Source organism: Pseudophryne corroboree, chromosome 1 (assembly GCF_028390025.1).
Source record: "Pseudophryne corroboree isolate aPseCor3 chromosome 1, aPseCor3.hap2, whole genome shotgun sequence".
NCBI lineage: Eukaryota > Metazoa > Chordata > Amphibia > Anura > Myobatrachidae > Pseudophryne > Pseudophryne corroboree.
In genome coordinates, this window is record NC_086444.1 from 65,699,207 (window position 1) to 65,719,248 (window position 20,042).

At 44.7% G+C, this 20,042-nt stretch overlaps 1 protein-coding gene across 3 annotated transcripts in view; it reads right to left on the bottom strand.

The window, feature by feature from the left end:
- MAPK4 (mitogen-activated protein kinase 4) overlaps window positions 1-20,042 on the bottom strand; it is a 219,579-nt gene that overhangs the window by 78,701 nt on the left and 120,836 nt on the right. The window contains exons 2-3 of one of the 3 annotated variants that reach the window (XM_063960218.1): window positions 4,258-4,331; window positions 2,134-3,494 (exon numbers count right to left, since the gene is read on the bottom strand). The exons of 1 other annotated variant lie outside the window; for it this stretch is intronic. In XM_063960218.1, coding sequence (XP_063816288.1) covers window positions 2,134-2,685 — 552 coding nt within the window. In that variant the 5' untranslated portion in view covers window positions 2,686-3,494; window positions 4,258-4,331. The remainder of the gene's footprint in view (window positions 1-2,133; window positions 3,495-4,257; window positions 4,332-20,042) is intronic. One more of the 3 variants, XM_063960209.1, reaches the window with a different exon arrangement.

A 20,042-nucleotide genomic window follows, 5' to 3' on the forward strand; every position in this document is an offset into this window, starting at 1 on the left:
CAAAGTCTGGAGCTAAAGCTGCCCGGCTCAATGCTATCGCTGCCGCATAGGGAGGGGGCGTTAGGGGGGAATTAAAGTGACAGTCTCGGCGCCCTCTCCAGTCTGGCGCCCAGGTCACATGCCCCCCTAGCCCCCCCCTAGTTTCGGCTCTGACGGGACCTGTCAGCCCAATCATGCCAGTCATCTCCTGCTTCATGGCATATTGAGGCTGGATGTATGAGGACACATCTGTATGTTCCAATCCAACAATACTGTAACAGGCCTGGAGGCTTACAGTGTAGACACATACACAGATTTCCCAGAGGCCAAGAAATGTTAAACATTTAAAGATGCCAAAGTCCATTGACATTTTCTACACGGCTGCTAAATTGAAGATGCCCAGCTGCCCAAATGCAGAAAATATATCTGGCATCTCTCATCTGCTAAGCTATTTAATGTATGCATGTAACACTCTCTCAAATCTATCTATCTATCTATCTATCTATCTATCTATCTATCTATCTATCTATCTATCTATCTATCTATCTAATGTGGTGTGGGTTTATAGTGGTAAATAACGTTGCAAACATAGCTGTGCAAAGGAGTCTCAGTCGTAACGCTATAACTCTGGTGTAATTTGCTATACTCGTATGTGTATTATGCAGCAACTGTTTTAATCGTCATAGCAAATATATATTTTTCTTCTGGACCAATGATGATGACTGCATCTGATTGGTCACACCCACTGAAAACACACCCATTGAAACACTGCAATGTTTTTAAAATCCACTTTACACTGCAGTGCACACTCACTTTACACCAATAAAGAATGCTCCATACTCAGTTGTGGAAGTATGAAACTTAGACTTACTGTACATTTTTAGGTTTTGTCATAAAATGTTGTGAATGACACAACCTGCCGAGGCTGCAAAAATGGTATTTTTTTTTTTTTGCTACTCCCTTTGGGTCTGACTTTGGGGGTAATTCCAAGTTGATCGCAGCAGGAATTTTTTTTAGCAGTTGGGCAAAACCATGTGCACTGCAGGGGGGGGGGGGGGGCAGATATAACATTTGCTGAGAGAGTTAGATTTGGGTGGGTTATTTTGTTTCTGTGCAGGGTAAATACTGGCTGCTTTATTTTTACACTGCAATTTAGATTGCAGATTGAACACACCCCACTCAAATCTATCTCTCTCTCTGCACACGTTATATCTGTCCTCCCTGCAGTGCACATGGGGGGTAATTCCAAGTTGATCGCAGCAGGAATTTTTTTAGCAGTTGGGCAAAACCATGTGCACTGCAGGGGAGGCAAATATAACATATGCAGGGAGAGTTAGATTTGGGTGGGTTATTTTGTTTCTGTGCAGGGTAAATACTGTCTGCTTTATTTTTACACTGCAATTTAGATTGCAGATTGAACACACCACACCCAAATCTAACTCTCTCTGCACATGTTATATCTGCCCTCCCTGCAGTGCACATGGTTTTGCCCAACTGCTAAAAAATTTCCTGCTGCGATCAACTTGGAATTACCCCCATGGTTTTGCCCAACTGCTAACAAAGTTCCTGCTGCGATCAACTTGGAATTACCCCCTTTGTGTAAGGCCTTATGTATCTATCTCATCTCATGTCTACCTAGCACAATTGTGATATTGCACAGTTGGTGAGCCTTAGATGTTACTGTATGTTTCTCTGGTAAGGCTGCTGACTAAGCCCTGCAACAACCAAGAGAATGGTGTCTGAGGTGGGTTCAGGAAGAAAGGGTCAGACTGGTTCTTCTAGTAATTAGCAACTTGGTGGAGCAGGATCATGGTTTGGTTTGTTTCTAAGAAAACTACACTTAGATAAGCCCTCCTGCCAATCAAAGTGGGTGGTCCTGACAACCCCCTGTACCCTCCTCTATAAAGAGGTTCTGTTCTTGGCATGTCCTCTCTAATGGTTGGCCAAGTCCCTCTGTAGTGGCTAGCCGCTCCCCTTAAGCTTGGGCCCCTGCCAGTGCATTCCCTGGTTGGCCCATCATGCCTCAGTCCGACACTGGATTAAAATTAAAATAACCAAAATGTTGTGTTTATTGATTTTGTGCAGGACAATTTAAAGGCAGTTTAAAAATAGTTTGCAATATTTATTGTTCTTTGAGATTAACAGTAAAAGTACCTTGTGCGAGTAATGCTGGTCCACGATCCTGGCCAGCCCAAAGTCACCGATCTTAAGTACGAGGTCATCTGTACTGATGAAGATGTTGGAAGGCTTCAGGTCCCTGTGGAGCACATTGGCTGAGTGGATGTACTTCAGTCCACGTAGAAGCTGGTACATAAAAAGCTTGGCATGGTCCTCACTCAGCGGACCCTGCTCCAGCAACCGGGCAAGATCCGTCTCCATGTGTTCTTGCACGATGTACACCACATTGTACCTGAAGATGTCACCTTGCAGATCAGCCCCTCTAGGTCCCAACACAGTGTGCACCTTCACAATATTATCATGGCTAAGATGCCGGATTATCTTAACCTCCCGCAAGGCGTGCTTCATGCCGCGACAGTCGCTGATGGTGATCTTCTTCACCGCCACCTTTCGAGAGGTTTTGAGGTCGGTGGCAGACAGGACCTGTCCGTTGGCCCCAAACCCTAAAGGCTTAAAATCCACAAAGTGGCCGCCCAGATCATACCCATACATATTAACGATGAAGTCGCACTTCTCTGCCATCGCCATGACAAATATAACAACTGCAGGGGGCGCCGCGGTACGACACAGCCGAAACACCAGGCAGAAAGTTTTTGTTTGGAAAGCAAATGACCTACAAATTATGATTTTTTTTTTTTTAACCTGTACCTTGGAATTTGGCGAATCCTTAAAAAAAATTCAAAACTTCAATAAAAATTTAAGAATTTTGTAGTAAAATGAGTCCATTCATTTATCCAAATGATTTACTGAATATTCAAGATTATTTTAAAATGCCAAAAGATGAAAAAAAAAAAATTTCTCTCATAACTGGATTATTAAACGACACGGCAGCTGATTACTGAACCCCAGTGTACAGACTTCACATAAGAGAGGACTATTGGCTTTGTCTTGATGACGGCTGAGGATGTGACGTTAGTTTCTATGGGCGGCCCAGCAGCAAGTCACTGACTTCTACACAGAGACATTTCAAACGTACTGGCTTCTGTTTATTGCCTGTAGACCTGCGGCTTCAGCTTTGCCAGCAAGCAGCCCATTATTTCCACGCTTGTCACTGCATTGTGATAGTGAATGAGCACGTTCTCCGCCTGTAGATCACTGTTTCCAGATCTTTTCTCCTGGTCCAGGCAATCCAGCTGCTGCTGATTAACACAAGAGAGTCTTCCCTCTACTATAGTATCACAGCAGTAAGGACAGGTATCTTGCTGATCTCTCAGTCATTCTCCAGCACGGCCCTTGTGCTGTCCTCACGAGGAATTCGAGATCTTTAAAGGTGGAGAGGACTTTAGTGCTGGAGTGACCTGCATTGTGGTATGCGGCCTCCTTCCTTATCACTTTCCCTGAAAGCAAGCACAAGATAGATTGAATTGATAGGACAATAAACGTTAGTTGCTTATGTTAATTCTTAGTGTGTGAAGGTTAACATGGAAATTGCCTGTTTCGGAGAAAGGCCTTTGGTAACTCATTAGCCACCCTCACCTACTGTACCATTATTTTATTTTATTTTTTATTGCAAGTGCATTGAACATTCCTTTATGTTTTCTGTTATAAAAGCAAAATGACCTTTCTTTTATTGCATAACCAAAAGTATTGTCTTTTTAAAGCCTGACAGGGGAGTCACTTGGTGGACATGGGATTTTTATAGGTTTTTCATTGGTACCAGGGTACTGGATAGGGGTTTTTAGGCACATCCTGCAAGGTTCATTCACATATAATGTACATTGCCCCCAGAGTCCCTCATCTGCCAATCCAATGTGCCACCATGCCAATCCTGTTATTATAGCGTCACAGACTTACTGATATTGAAGCTTAGGCTGCTAACGGATGAATCTTTAGAACCTGGAACAGTCCATGTAAATGAAGGACTGTGTGATATATTTTTTTTTAATAGAGTATTTTTTATTCAACAAGTATAAAAGTGATACAGACATTTCAATATATATCGGGAAAATTCAGTTGATGTTATACACCGTACACAATCACATAGCCTCCCCAAACAATATATGTATAGCATAAGCGAAGCAGGCAGTCACAGAACCACATAGTGTCAGCCCACCGGAAACATATTTTCTAAAGTCTGTAAGCAAATTTCAAAGCACTTACCTAACATTTTCTAGTTTCTCCCCAAAATAATTCAATAAACCCAACTGTGAGGCCAGGTATAGCCTACAAAACACCTAATAATTAAAAAAAAAAAAAAAAAAATGTAAACAGAACAAAACAAAACCATCCAGCCTAAATTCACATAGTTGTGCGAGGTGAGGTGCAATAGCAATATAGTGTAGAATAAGGGAGAAGAGTCTGGCTCGCCTCCGCAAGTCCCAAGTAACCGGACCATCGTAAAGGCTAAATACATCTTAAATTTTAAATTTTAAGGGCAGGGGAGGAATATATAGAGTTAATCCAAAAGGACCATATTTTCTCGTGTTTAGAGAGGGCATTGGTTTTCATATAAATATAACGATCCTTCAATATGGTGTCATTCACCAGGGCTTCAAATGCAGACATCGTAGGGGAATGCGGAGCCATCCATGTCCGCGCAATGCATACCTTGGCGAGGGCGCAAATGCTACGAGCATACATGCCCTCCCACCTAGACCCAGAATCAGGTCCTCCTACCCCCAAAATACAAAATCCCGGAGTCGGCATACCTCTCAATATCCCCGTATGTTCCAGAATCGACCCGACCCCAGCCCAGAATGCCTGCAAGGATGGACACTCCCACACGAGGTGCCAGAATGATCCGCCAGCAGCCCCGCACTTAGGACAAGCAGCAACACCACCAGCTCCAAATCTAGCCAGCCTGTTCAGTCATATATGATCTATGCAGTATAAACAGTTGAATTTGTTGGAACCGTAATGATTTGGTAACTTGGCTCAGGTTCCCCAGTGCAACCTCCCAATCCTCCACATCTATTGGGCCCAAATCACGCTCCCAGCACTCCCGAAGGTTCGAGAGCGGGTCTGCATGAATTGTTTTAATAAGGTACGAGTAAGTGAAAGAGATCACCTTGACCTGACCCAGTGAACTTAAAAAGGTCTTAATGGGGAAGGGGAGGAGCACCGGGGGAGAATCCCCGAACTGTGACAGCAAGGCGTGCCTGAGCTGCAGTGTGATATTTAATTAAACTAAATCAAGTGAAACCTATACATTTTATAGGCCCAATATGGATGTCCATCTTGCATCTGTTTAACAGGAGTCCAATATTATTAGAAATGGCCATCGACCATCTATGGTTAGCAATCATTGATGTTATACCACCGATAGTCTACGGAGACACGGCAATGAATTTAGTTAGATCGATGCACAGCAAGTGGCCCCGCCCCTTGTTATGCAGCATTTAGCCTCATACCCGTCGCTTAGCCCCGATTTCTTCCAGCGCAATCACGTGGCCTCAGCTAGTGATGCCAGCCGATAAGTCCAAAGCACTGATGGCTATCTGTTGTTGGTTTCCTGCCATCAATACAAAGTTCAGATGACACATCAATGGATACCACTGATGGTGAACCATTCAATGGCCTTTCCTACTCATCATTACACTGCACTCTTGGAGGACCCTGCTCCACCCACTCTCTCACATTTCAGTCTGTGGCTTTCTACTTGTCTCCATTCAGCTCCCCTCCTCATAACATCACACTTGTAATAAAAAGCTCTCTGGGAGAAGCTGGGAGAGGAGATGCAGGTGACCGAGATGCAGATGACCACTCCAGAGGTGGGTCAGGGCTCTTCACGTCATTAGGCCGTGAATTGCATCAACTTGGCCCTGCCCTCTTACTACTGACCTGTGATTCCCGGGATTATCACCCCAGCCTGCCTGCTTCACTAGGAAGTGAGTGGGAGAGTGGAGATCCACCTGCTTTTCCGGGGATCCAGAGGGCTACCTGAAAAATCGTGAGTCTTCCAGACTTTCCTGGAAAGTAGGTAAATACATTGTGCTTTCTAATCTCCAACACAACCACATGACGTTATGGGCCTGGACATACTAGTAGGTTACTTGGCTTCTGACATAACTGAACCCTTAGGGGTACATTTACTAAAGCTTCGAAAGCAGAGAATTGGCAATGTTGCCCATAGCAACCAATCAGATGCTGTCTATCATTTCTCTATTGCCTTTTCGAAAATGATAGACAGCATCTGATTGGTTCCTATGGGCAGCATAGTAACATAGTATCTAAGGTTGAAAAAAGATAATTGTCCATCGAGTTCTACCTATTTGTGGTCTCCTATGCACGATTATTTTGTAGAAAATTTTGACTGAAGTTGATGACTGCCGTTACGTTTTACCCCTCTTTTTTATAATAACCATAGTGCGTGACTATGCCCCGTAACCCTGGATATCCTTATCCATTAGGAATTTATCTAACCCATTCTTAAAGGTGTTGACTGAGTCTGCCATTACAACTCCCTCAGGCAGGGAATTCCAAACACGTATCGTCCTTACCGTAAAAAAGCCTTTACGCCGTATTGTGCGGAATCTCCTCTCCTCTAACCTGAGCGAGTGCCCACGAGTTCTCTGTGTTGATCTAACCAAAAACAGGTCATGCGCAAGATCTGGATAATGTCCCCTTATATATTTGTAAATGTTGATCATGTCCCCTCTTAATCTCCTCTTTTCCATTGTAAACATGCCTAGTCTTACAAACCTTTCCTCGTATTCCAGCGTCTCCATACCCTTAATTAGTTTGGTCGCCCGCCTTTGAACCTTTTCTAGCTCCAGGATATCCTTTTTGTAGTAAGGTGCCCAGAATTGTACACAGTATTCAAGGTGTGGCCTCACAAGTGATTTATATAACGGGAGTATAATACTCTCGTCCCTAGCATCAATTCCCCGTTTTATGCATGCTAATATTTTATTAGCCTTCTTTGCTGCAGTCCTACTTTGGGTACTACTGCTTAGTTTGCTATCTATGAGGACACCTAAGTCCTTTTCCAGTACAGAATCCCCTAATTTTACCCCATTTAGTAGGTAGGTGTTATTTTTGTTCTTGTTACCACAGTGCATTACCTTACACTTGTCTGTATTGTAGCGCATTCTCCATTTCGCTGCCCATGCTTCTAATTTAACTAAGTCGTTCTGAAGCGACTCAGCATCCCCCTCCGCATTTATAACTTTACACAATTTGGTATCATCTGCAAAAATTGACACCATGCTCTCTAGACCTTCTGTTAGGTCGTTCATGAAAATATTGAACAATAGCGGTCCTAATACTGAGCCTTGCGGCACACCACTTAGCACTTCAGTCCAAGTTGAAAAAGATCCATTAACCACAACGCGCTGCTCCCTATTATCTAACCAGTTTTTGACCCAAGTGCATACTGTGCTTCCTAGCCCTGATTCTTGTAGCTTGCAGATAAGTCTCATGTGTGGTACAGTGTCGAATGCTTTGGCAAAATCTAAAAAGATTACATCCACCTCTTTACCCTGATCTAGGTTTGCGCTTACTGTTTTATAAAAGCCAAGTAAGTTGGTTTGACAGGATCTGTCCTTCATAAACCCATGTTGATTCCTTTTAATGACCTTATTGACTTCAAGGAACTTCTGAATACTATCTCTTAGAATACCTTCCAATACTTTCCCCACTATAGATGTAAGACTAACTGGTCTATAATTACCTGGTTCAGCTTTACTTCCCTTTTTGAATATTGGCACTACTTCCGCTATACGCCAGTCTTTGGGAACCATACCTGATATTACTGAATCCTTAAAGACCAAAAATAGCGGTTTTGCAAGTTCAGAGTGAAGCTCCATTAGAACCCTTGGGTGAATACCATCGGGACCTGGTGACTTATTAATCTTTAAATGTTTTAATCGGTCACAGACTACTTCCTCGCATAAATAAGTACCTATCAGTGGGATATTCTCATTATTGAGATTATGTGTTAGTCCCTGAATTGGGTCCTCTGTAGTAAATACTGTTGAAAAAAACTCATTTAGTGTGTCCGCTATGTCATTATCATTTTTGCTTAAGACTCCCAACTTGTCTTTTAAAGGGCCTATACTCTCCTTCTTTAATCTCTTGCTATTAATGTATTTAAATATTTTTTTGGGATTCGCTTTGCTTTCCTTTGCTACTAGTTTTTCAGTTTCTACTTTAGCCGCTCTTATTTCCTTTTTGCATATTTTGTTACATTCCTTATAGTGCTGAAATGACTCTGCTTCCCCGTCAGATTTGTATTTTTTAAATGCTCTCCTTTTCTTGCCCATAAGTTCCTTAATCTTTTTGCTCTAGATCAGTTACCTGGGCTTCCAGGGCAACCGTTCGCACACACCTCGTGCAGATGTAATCACACTGGGCCGGTAGCTCCAGGTGTGCATACATCTTGCACGACATGCACTGAGTGAGGTCCCCAATCACAGCCCCTCCCATATTGTTTGTAAGGTCTAACCCCCTGTTACTCCCAAAGAAAAGAAGCAAAAAGAAAAAGTAGAAGACAAACAATCTCACTTATACAATAATTAAGCTGTCTTATACTTATCTATCTTTGTGCGGTTCTTGGTCCTTCACTTTTATGCAGCCGTAGTACTCTCTCCTGCGGCACTGATACTCCACTTAGCAGTTGCAGTTGTTCCAGCTCACTGCACCTCCTTTTCACTCGGCTTACAGGTCCTTTTGCTGTTACCAACTCACACTTACAAATCCAAGCAGCACTTTAAAATACAAGCCCTTACAATGAGCCAACATCACTAAGGGGTCTATTCATGAAGTAGTGAAAAGGGTGGAGACGTGGGCCAGTGGAGAAGTTGCACATGGCAGCCAATCAGCATTGAAGTATCATTTATAATTTGCATACTATACAACTGTACGGAGCAGCTGATTGGTTGCCATGGGCTCACTTCTCCACAGGCTCACTTCTCCACTCTTTTCACTGCTTCTTGAATAGACCCTTCTCTCTACCTAATATGTAAGTGATACAGAAAACCTGTTGATATTTTGATAACAACATGTAACGCTTGTTTGTTCTGCTGCAATGAACTTGTGCTTAGAACTATGACTTTGTTTTCCGATATACAATTCCAAGCATTTCTGGGATAATCAGTATCTAAATCTCGTTCCCAGACAGTAATATATCACTGCTTTGGTTGTTTTGCTAATAAAGTAAAATAAAGCAATATACAGTATTCCTCAGATTATCCCTTTTTTATTGGAGATTACACTGCACATGTCTTCATGCCAGGTCTCCTCATTCCATCCACAAATTGCTTTATAGCTGGTGCTGTAGGAGATATAAGGTCTCAGGTTTCCTGCTGGAAAATAACATTTTATGTGCAGATGTGTTAAAGTTTAAAAGTTAAACATACAATAAAAGTGTATATGAGGAGATTGCTGAGGGTTATGACACTCACAAACATATTGGCTCCAAGTGTTTATCATTCAGGAGACTTCACACTATTACTTATACTTTTACTAACTTTTGAGTCCGTGGGCCTGTTTTCTACATTGGAAGCCCCCGCGGCTGCGTTCCCGTGCAGCCGTGGCAGGAGACTTAGGGGGAGATGAATGAATCAGTGAAAATAGTGGATAAGTGTGCCGGTGGAGAAGTTGCCGATAGCAACCAATCATTTTATAGAATACACTTTTATAAATGTTACTGATTGGTTGCCATGGGCAACTACTACTCTGGCTCACTCCATACTTTTCACTGCTTCATACATCTCCTCATACTTACTTATGCGAATGTGAGGCAGCCAGCACCCAGTTTAGGGTAAATAAGGGAAGACAGGCAAAAGAGGTTCGGCCTTTCACAGAATCTGACATTGTAATAAGATGTCTGTTGTGTATAGAAACAGAATGTGATGGCAGATAACCACTTGGCACATCCAGTCTGCCCCCTTTTTAAATCTTTAGGTAACCTCAACCATATTTGATCCTTAGTGCTTAGTAAGGATATCCTTAGGTCTATCCCAGGTATGTTTAAATTGGTGGGGGGAAAAAACAAAAAAACCATTTTGTTTTCCCCTGCACCCTGAATGATAACAGTAACCAGATTTAAATCCCATACGATATTTTAGCATTCAGAGATCTTGGTTACATATATCTACACAAATGTATGTATAGGCCCCCAAGCCGCGTCAAGGCCTCTCTGTATATATTGGGGGTTCCTGGCGCTATATCTAGGTGCAGGACGTGGCACCCCAAAAATCAGCATAAGCCAGACAGCCCAGGGCAGCATACTAGTGAAAAAAATATAATGTTAATAGATTAGTGTTAAGAAGCCGAAGCTATAGAAAAAGTGATACAAAATGTTTTTTTTTCCTTAGAAAACCCCCTCCCTTTCAAGCACCTGAATGATATCAATAAGCTAATTGAGCAACTGCCACTATATATGCATGTTTAAATTGCTATAGTATATATAGCTGTCTTAGCCTCTACTACATCTGATGGGAGGCTATTCCACTTATCCACTACCCTTTCTGTGAAGTAATTTTTCTTGAATTTCCCCTGAACCTGCCTCCCTCCAGTGTCAGTGCATGTCCTCGTGTTCTAATACTTCCCACCAGGACCGGATTAAGAGCCTTATGGGCCTGGGGCTGAAAATGTTCAAGGGCCTATTACAAGAAGCAGAGGGGGTGAGACCAATGCTGTGTGGGCGTGGCCAATGCCATGTAGACATGTACACCCCCTACACTATCAGCCCTAATATCTCCCTAAATATGTAAATGTTCAAAAATTGCATCATTTCGTGTGGAAAATAGAAATACAATTTAATGCTTATGATTTGTGGCCGACCATGTGGTGGTTGGCCATCATCACGCTGCCATGATGATGGGCCTATTTTTATGTTGAGGCCTGGAGCTGGAGCTCCATCCGCCCCATTGTTAATCTGGCCCTGCTTCCCTCCCTTGAAGAACGTTTCCCTCTTGTACCTTTTTAAAACCCTTGATATATATTGATTGATCCGAGCATTTGATTACAAATATACTCGGATATATGAAAAGAATTACACCTGATGTTAAGAAGATAATGCATCTGTATTTCGTACACAATGCTCTGCTCCTGGACTACCCTCATAATTTATGATTGCCATCACCTGTGGTGAAACACCTTTCTTATCAATTAACTAGTTCAACACAGGTGACGGCAATCATACTATACATTAAGAGGGAAGTCTGGGAGCAGAGCATGTTGTTCCTCCTGGAATAGGTCATGTTGGGATGAACGTTGTAGGTTGGCTTTTTATGGATCACCTTAAAGAGCTTACAGAGAGATGCGTTGATCAGGTACAGCTGCCAAGCAGTGTGTTCTAATACAGTAGATGAATGATTACCGCTCAGATGAAACCCATTATAAATTGCATTTTAGCATGATACTTTTATTTGTTGCTGTAGAAACGTCCTTCCCTGAGGTCCAGTATGGAAATGCTCTGCAGGCACCAGTCAGAATAAAAACACTGAGCAGTGAGGCTGGCTGCGCAGACATGAAAGCCTGTGTGAAGAAGATCGTTGGATTGGAACCAGCCTGATAAATGAGGCTGGGACGTGTCTGGCACAAGACAAGACACACAACAAAAGGAAAGTTGCACAAATGAATGCCAAGAACCAGGACGGGAGAAACAAGACGTCATGCTCCTAGCTGTGTACGGACTAGGTGTATTAATGAGCTTCGTTTGCGCCTGCAAGCAAAGATGTGATTTATTTCTGTGGGATGAGACAATTTAAAGGAGATTCGGTAGGTTAAAAAAAAATGCCCTTTTATCGCAGCACTTGAAGTTTTCGGGGGCTGGGTTTTTTTTCCGTCCATTTGGCATCTCTCCTACCCCCTCAACCCCTATATCCAGTGCCGGACTGGGGCATGAAGGGCCCACCAGGAGGAATGCTGTGGTAGGGGCCCATCTTTAGGGGTGTCACCAGTCTTCAGAGGGGGCACAGCCATCCACCACAGATGCTTGGCTAACAATTAGAGAGCACATGGTCTGGAACCCTTGCTAAATAAATATATATATATATATATATATATATATATATAGCAAATACTGATAGTGTATGCATTATAATGTATAGTATAATGTATAATGTATGCACTGCAGAGAATACACCATAGTCCTGTGCAATATAAGATAGTATATGTCTATGTATATTTCAAGTGGTGTCTGGAACCTGATCGCTAGAGGAGGAGTTGGGGGGCCCAGGCAGTGGGGCTCACCGGGGGTTTCCCCTGTATCCCTGTGGGCCAGTCCAAACCTGCCTATATCTCAAGCTATCTACAACTCCTTCAATACATCAACGCAGCCACTCCTGGGCACTTCTGACTAATGTAATACAAGCTTAAAACACACAAAAGTGACGCAAGTAATAACAGTTTGGACATCCACTTATTCATAGTCTTATTCATTGAACTAAAAGTTGCATTGCTAATAATGAAGGGGGTAATCTTAGAGGTGGTACTAGACAAGAGTCAGTACCATCTGTTGAAAGGGGACTCCAGTCTTCCTGTTCTCCAGGGAGACTTTATGGGTGGGATGTACTAAGCAGCCGCAATGTGGTACATCCTGCCACACATCACGTACATACCTTTCTGGTTTGCACTTAGAATTGCGATGTACTGTAATTGAGGACAGCCCTCACGATGAGAGCTGTCCTTTGCGATAGAAGGACTTCCAGATTTAGGACCGGGGAGTCCTTCTGCGCGTGCAGCTGCGGGGGGTGCTGGGGAAAATGCAGAGAGAAGCCCATAGTCTTGGCACATTTGGGAAATGGCGCCAAATTCCCAAAACGGACGTTTTTCTGGTTTTTGGCAGCATTCTCACTTTAGTAAATCCCGGCCAAAGTCCTTTCCCAAGATGGCCACAGAGATCTCTGCTGAGCAAGTACAGGGGCCTCCATATTGTGTTAGAGAATCACAGTGGAAGACACTCTGTAGCTCCAGAGAGACCAATGATTGCCTATAACCCACTACCCAGTGCCAACATACACTCACCAGCTTGTGAGCTGTATGATATACTGCTCCTCTGAAGCTCCACTCCATGAGAACCAGGGTGTAACAGTGAGTACAGTTGCTATCTATCAATAAACCAACAGCACTGGTGAAGGGTCCGAGCTGTTCATCTGCTGGTGTGTGCCTATAACTCTACAACATCAACACATGAACACACATCATTCCCACCAACACCTTCAATCTTCTCATCATGAGCAATTGCAGTACCATCCACAAGCCCACAAAAGTAAGCTGAATGTCCAGGGGCAGTTCCAAACATTGGGGTGAGGGCAAGGGCCTCAGCAGTGCTGAGCAGTGACACTAGTAGACTCTAGCACTGTGCTGCAGGTGGGGGAGGGGGTCAGGTGCCACGTGGGTGGGGAAGGGGCGGGTGGTGCAGTGGATGGGGGAGGGGGCTGGAGGTGCTGCGAGTGGGGGAGGGGCAGGTAATGATTCTCCTGCTTCTCCTCCTGGAAGCAGCTAAGCTGCTTACCTTTGTTGGCGCTCCCTGCAGCAGGCGGTGAAGGCTCCTGTGCCCGAGCCAGGCACCGCAGCTTTCCCCCTACGGCGAGTCCCACTGCATCCGAGTGGAGTCCAGGGAACACACAGCAGCCAAAGGGCAGAGCCTCCCATTGGATGTAACCTGCGTGGGAGGGCGTTACTCACCCAATCAGCTGTGGGCTGGGTGTGATAGACCTGCCACTAATCCAATGAGAGCTCCTAGCCATGCCCAGCATTAGGAAATGAGTCACAGAGTTACAGATCTGGGCTAATCTATAGGAGATTTTATATATATATATATATATATATATACATACACACAGGATGTCCCGCACTCTCACCCAACCTAAGCAATAGCTGGGGTGCCAGATCAGAGACCAACCCACCTAAAGAAGGGACCCATAGTACAGTGCAGTGTTTTCCACAAAGTGGAAATTATAGCACTTTTTGGGACGTTTTGGTCCCAGTCCGGACTGTGCTGCACTGCTGTCCAACATTGATAAAGGTCCCAGACAGGGAACCAAGCGTCGGTGAACATTTAATTTTTTGGAACTGGTATGTGGTGACTTTTTCCATTTTTTGGTAATAAATATTATTTTGTATTTTGAAGTTTTAAGTTTGGAGAGAGCTATCATTTCCACTTTGTGAAAAACACTGCACTATATATATATATATATACCTCCTGGTAATCTAGCTGCAGTCACAGGGATGGTGCAAATGAAAAACAATTTATCATAGTGTCGGGTCAAGTCACAGGACCTTTATCTGCCCAATAAATCAAGTGATTACACACATTCATTAATCAGTCATTCCAACAAAAATGTGACGTCAAACACTTGAAGTACGACCATGTGATCTAAGCCATGTGACCAAATGAGCATATATCCAAAGTTATTGATCTGTATATCACTACACTGTGCAATAAAAAGTTCCAGTCACATGATTGGCTCAAGTGCCCTTATGTGGAATCTCACACAAAATTGAACAATACAAATCACACAACCGCCCTGCAGCCGACCAATCAGGGGAGACCGAGCTGTCACTCCCCTCCACTGGTGTAAAATTAATAAATAGGTGCAAAATTAAATGCGCAGTAAGTGCTCCATACTAATTGTAAAGGGGAGCACTAACGCCTACACCATGGAAACAATTTTAGAAATAACAGAGATGGACTGATTCAAAGTTGCAAGCAAGATGACCACATTGCGTGCACGGAAAAACACAGTGCATATCATATTACACGTCTTGCAGTCACTCATATATGTCGTATTTCCTGGTATTGCTTATCTCACACATTGTAACCTTTGTAGTGCACCCAAGATGGCTGCTTTGCCTGGTACGCCCGCTGGTGAGCTGAAAAATACTTGAAACTCAATGTCATGTGATTGCTCTGCCTCTAGACTTAATACACTGCAACTTACCCATTTTCTGTCATCTCTTCTAGGCATTGCCTATTCTACCCAGGGTAACCTATGCAGCGCACCCAAAATGGCTGCCTCGTCTGGAACCTTTTGTGGGTGGGTTATGTAACCTGTGGAACTTATTAATCAAAATGGCTTCACCAACCATGCATTAAGAGGGTCATTCAGACCCGATCGCACGCTAGTTTTTTTTGCAGCGGTGCGATCGGGTCTGAACTGTGCATGCGTATGCTCCGCAATGCGCAGGCATGTCTGCCGCCGGCGACGGGGATCGCCAGATAGCGACAGATTTAACGAAGAAAGCGAAGATTGACAGGAAGAGGCCGTTTGTGGGTGTCAACTGAAAAACGGGAGTGTCCGGAAAAACGCAGGCGTGCCCAGCCGTTTGGAGGGAGGATTCCTGACATCAGCTCCAGGCCGGATCATCGCAGTGGCTCAGTAAGTCCTGAGCTGTGCAGTAGCGATGTGCACAAGCGATCGCAGCCCTGCACAGCGATTATCCCCTTCCCCTGTAGGCTGCAACTACGTGATCGCAGCACTGCAAAAAAAACGCTTGTGTGCGATCAGGTCAGAATCACCCCCTAAGCCCATTGTGGACAGGATGTACTAACCTTGCGGTGTACATCCCGCCGCACATCGCATCTATACTAATCTCGCGATAATAGCTGTCCTTTGCTATGCAACCTGGTCCCTGGACATCTGGGTTTATGACACGTCTGCACAAGCGCAGAAGGATGATTTTATTATTATTAAATGAATGCGAATATTCAGCTGTATGCAGAGCTGTACCCAAGTCGGCCGCATTGCATGCACAGGTACGAATGCGGATATTCTGCTCCATTTGCTTATTGAAGTAGCCGTCAATGAAGGTAGACAGAGATGGAGCTGACCTTTGTCTAAGGTAAACTCCTCCCACCCCCACCCCCGTCATAGTCGTCCTGCAGCAAAGCCCTTCCTACTTAAGGATCCCTACGGTCAGCCAGGCTTAGGACTGTGGCAGACGTTCCCTAATGCCGGGTGACACATACTCCCCTCTTACTGGATGACACCAACTTCCACGAGTGGGTGTCACTAGGCAACTAGAATTCACCTCATCAGCACCAGGACATATGAGTCTCTTCTATACACCAGCTAGACCCTGATGGCGTAACCCCTCGAGCAGCGCCAGAAGCCATCACATGGTGTCAGACCGTCTGACATCTACCTGAACACCTCCTACTACCTGAGGTCTAATCATAGAGCAGATAGATCTTACACCGCTGAATGTTAGTGCCACTGTAAATTTTCACCTGAAAGCTCTAAGAAATGACCGCTTACAAAAGCCGTCGCATCATACACAGCCCGTGGTGTGTGTCGGAAGGAGGTGTGCACAGGCTTGAGGATGTAGCAGAGTTTTTGTGCACACCAGTGGATACTGTACAACTACAAACTGCCCATTTACTTAACCAGTGGAGTGGTTTAGGGAATATATAGCAGGTACAGCCGTACTCACTGTTATACACACTGGTAGAGCACAGCTTGAGTAGAGAAGGTGTCATACAGTCCACCAGCCAGCAAGTGTATCTACTGTAGGTACTGTGTAGCGGTGCACGACGATAGAACAGCGGTTATAGTGCAAGCAAACCAAGGTCTTACTGGAGCTAAGTGAAAGACTACTGACTTATTGTGACAATCTAACAGAGTCCCAAGATGGCTCAGCACATGCTTAGTAGTAGCCTTAGCAGCCATCTTGGTACAGGGAATGAAGCTTCCCTGAAGGAGTAGCAACATGGAGTTTGCACAGTAGCGCACTCTACTTTCTACACTCTGAAAACTAAAAACACTAACAATAAATGCGAATGCCCTGGTGCCGCCAGTTACATACTTTCAGCTACATGTGTAGATGCGGCTGAGATGCATATGACACACAACCGCCTGCAGTTGATGTATTGACCAGAAAAGGAGCATGCGCAGTGCTAAACATCTGGCCTCAAAATGGAGCTGTGTGAAAAAGCCCCAGAATCCCTTGCAGAAGAGAGAGAGAAATTGACACTGCATCATCCACAGACTCTTCGCTAATTTTGGAACCACTATTTCAAGTTCATGTAAAACATTTGGTGAATGAATCACATGGATCTAAATGAAAATACAGCGTCTATAATTTGAAGAAGAAAAAAAATGACACTTTTAAATCCTCTTCTGCTGTGTCTGGAAACATTATAAGTCGTACCATTGAGAAGTGTTAAAAAATACATTTGCATTTACGTGTACTTTAAAAATAAAAATACTTCAGGGAATTCAGTGTTATTTCTGAGTAATTGCAGGCGACAAATTTACCACACAGTGCAGGATGCAGAGTTACCTCACAGGGAATGACTGTTCCGGAGGTGGAGATGAAATAAAAAAAATACTTTTAGTTTGTGGGAAAACACAGGAAGGGTGATTTACAGCTGCCGCCAAGTCACACTCCTCTAGATGATATGTGTGTACTATTTTGTGATTTACACAAGTGATAAATAGACCCCAACGGAGAGCAGTATTTCAGGCACACCAGGCGGCACTGGCGTTTCTCTTATGGGTGCAATGTGTGTGGTGCACAAGGGCCCCTGGGACCAGGGGGGGCCACACCGCGCACATTGCACCCATGCTGTTTTAATACTCATCTTTCCGATGTCTCGCAACAGGCGCTGCAGCCGCTGTAGCCACAACAGCCGTGGCAAAAGTTATACCCAAAATGGCCGCTGCGCATGCACAGTACGAAATCTGTCTCCGGACCATGGCATGCGCCATGTTTCCGGAGACGTGCGCATGCGCAGTAGACACCGGCACAATGCCGGAGCCTACGGCGCTGTGGAGAGGAGGGGGCACACCCGGAGTGTGCACAGAGGCCCCCTCCTCTCTTAAGATGCCCCTGCCAGGTGGACAGATTTAAACAAGAGCTTGGGTTTATTGCAGTGCATAGATTGTACAGCCGGCCCGTACTCACAGTAATACCAGGGAGCACACAGCAGACCAACCGGTCATGTAAGGATGGCATACCTCCCAACTGTCCCGATTCCAGTGGGACAGCCCTCCTATTCGGACATTGGGGGTTATTCAGAGTTGTTAGCAAACTAAAAAAAGCACACTAATGGGCAAAACCATGTGCACTGCAGGGGGGGGTAGGGCAGATGTAACATGTGCAGAGAGAGTTAGATTTGGATGGGGTGTATTCAAACTGAAATCTAAATTGCAGTGTAAAAATAAAGCAGTCAGTATTTACCCTGCACAGAAACAATATAACCCACCCAAATCTAACTCTCTCTGCACATGTTACATCTGCCCCCCCCCCCCCCCCCCGCACTGCACATGGTTTTGCCCAATTGCTAACTTTTTTGGTTTGCTAACAACTCTGAATAAGCCCATTGTCCCGCTGCCCCACCCGGCATCTATACAGGGAGGTGAAGCGAGGGCTGCTCGAGGAGCGCTGGGCACGCCCCCAAAATGCAGTACTACGGGTCCGTGCCACAAGGCCACGCCCACTTCATGAGGCCACACCCCTTTTCAGGCGCGCAATGGTCCTGACTCAGGAGACACATATGTTGGAAGGTATAGGACGGCACCTATATGCAGGACATTGTAGGGTCACCCCCCCGGAGCTTAGTACTACACATCCTTGCAGTACTCTTACGCTCAAACACAGTGGCAAGATGGCACCGCGCATACATAGAAGACCTAATGGTGGCCATCTTGGTAATGGGCAGATGCTTCACTAAAATAGTTTTATGTAGAAAGCGCAGTAGCACATTCCTTATACCAGCACCGAATGTATCTGGTCATTTTTGGGCATCCTTGGGGTGGAATCCCTGCCAATTCATACTCCTGGCGATATCTCCTAACAGGATTCTCATCCGCAACAACTACTGCCACCTTACACTAAAGGCTCTTCAGCTTTCCATTGCGACGCCCACCTCCCACACACGGGTCCGCACAACCGTATTTTATCATTGGGCCACAAACAGTAATCCTGGAAGGATCCCGTACCTCACATCAGATCTGGTAATTTAGGGGGTTATTCAGGTTTGTTAGCAAACCAAAAAAGTTAGCAATTGGGAAAAACCATGTGCACTGCAGGTGGGGCAGATGTAACATGTGCAGAGAGAGTTAGATTTGCGTGGGTTATATTGCTTCTGTGCAGGGTAAATACCGGCTTCTTAATTTCTACACTGTAATTTACATTTCAATTTGAACACACCCCACCCAAATCTAACTCTCTCTGCACATGTTACATCCGTCCCACCTGCACTGCAACATGGGGCCTAATTCAGATCTGATCACTGGGCTGCGTTTTTTTTGCTGTCCTGCGATCAGATAGTCGCCACCTACAGGGGGAGTGTATTTTCGCCGTTCAAGTGTGCGATGCTATATGTACGCCGAGCTGCTAAAATTCTGTGTGTGCAGTCTCTGCGCAGCCCAGGACTTACTCCTCCACTGCGATAGAATCACGCTGATCGGGGCCGGAGATGACATCAGTCACCCTCCCTGAAAACGCTTGGGCACGCCTGCGTTTTTCCGAACACTCCCAGTAAACACTCAGTTGCCACCCACAAACGGTCTCTTCCCGTCAATCACCTTCTGTACGCCTGAATTTTTTGCACCATTCCGTCGCTGACAGGCGATACCCGTTGTTTTTGTCCGGGTATGACCCGATTGCCCGCTGTGTGAAAACACACAGCAGCGATCAGATCTGAGTTACCCCCAAGGTTTTTCCCAATTTCTACATTTTTTGGTTTGCTAACGAGGTCTCGTTGGAGTTTCTATACCCTCAATGGGCCCCTGATTTAATTGTAATTAATGCTCTCAAGATTTTATTTACTTATATGCTCATTCATATTTATGCTTATTGCTTGAGATGGAGAGAGAATTGACTGCATAGGAAAGGAAAGAGTTAAACATCTGGTGAGGGGTGGACCTAGCTGTGAGGAAAGTACAGCCTTTTTTGAAGGGGAGGGTTTGATATATATAGGGGAGGTGAGGCCATTTTAGCTCTCTCTTGTGGTGATTTGCCTTGGTGAGTGCTGCAGTGCAGACATT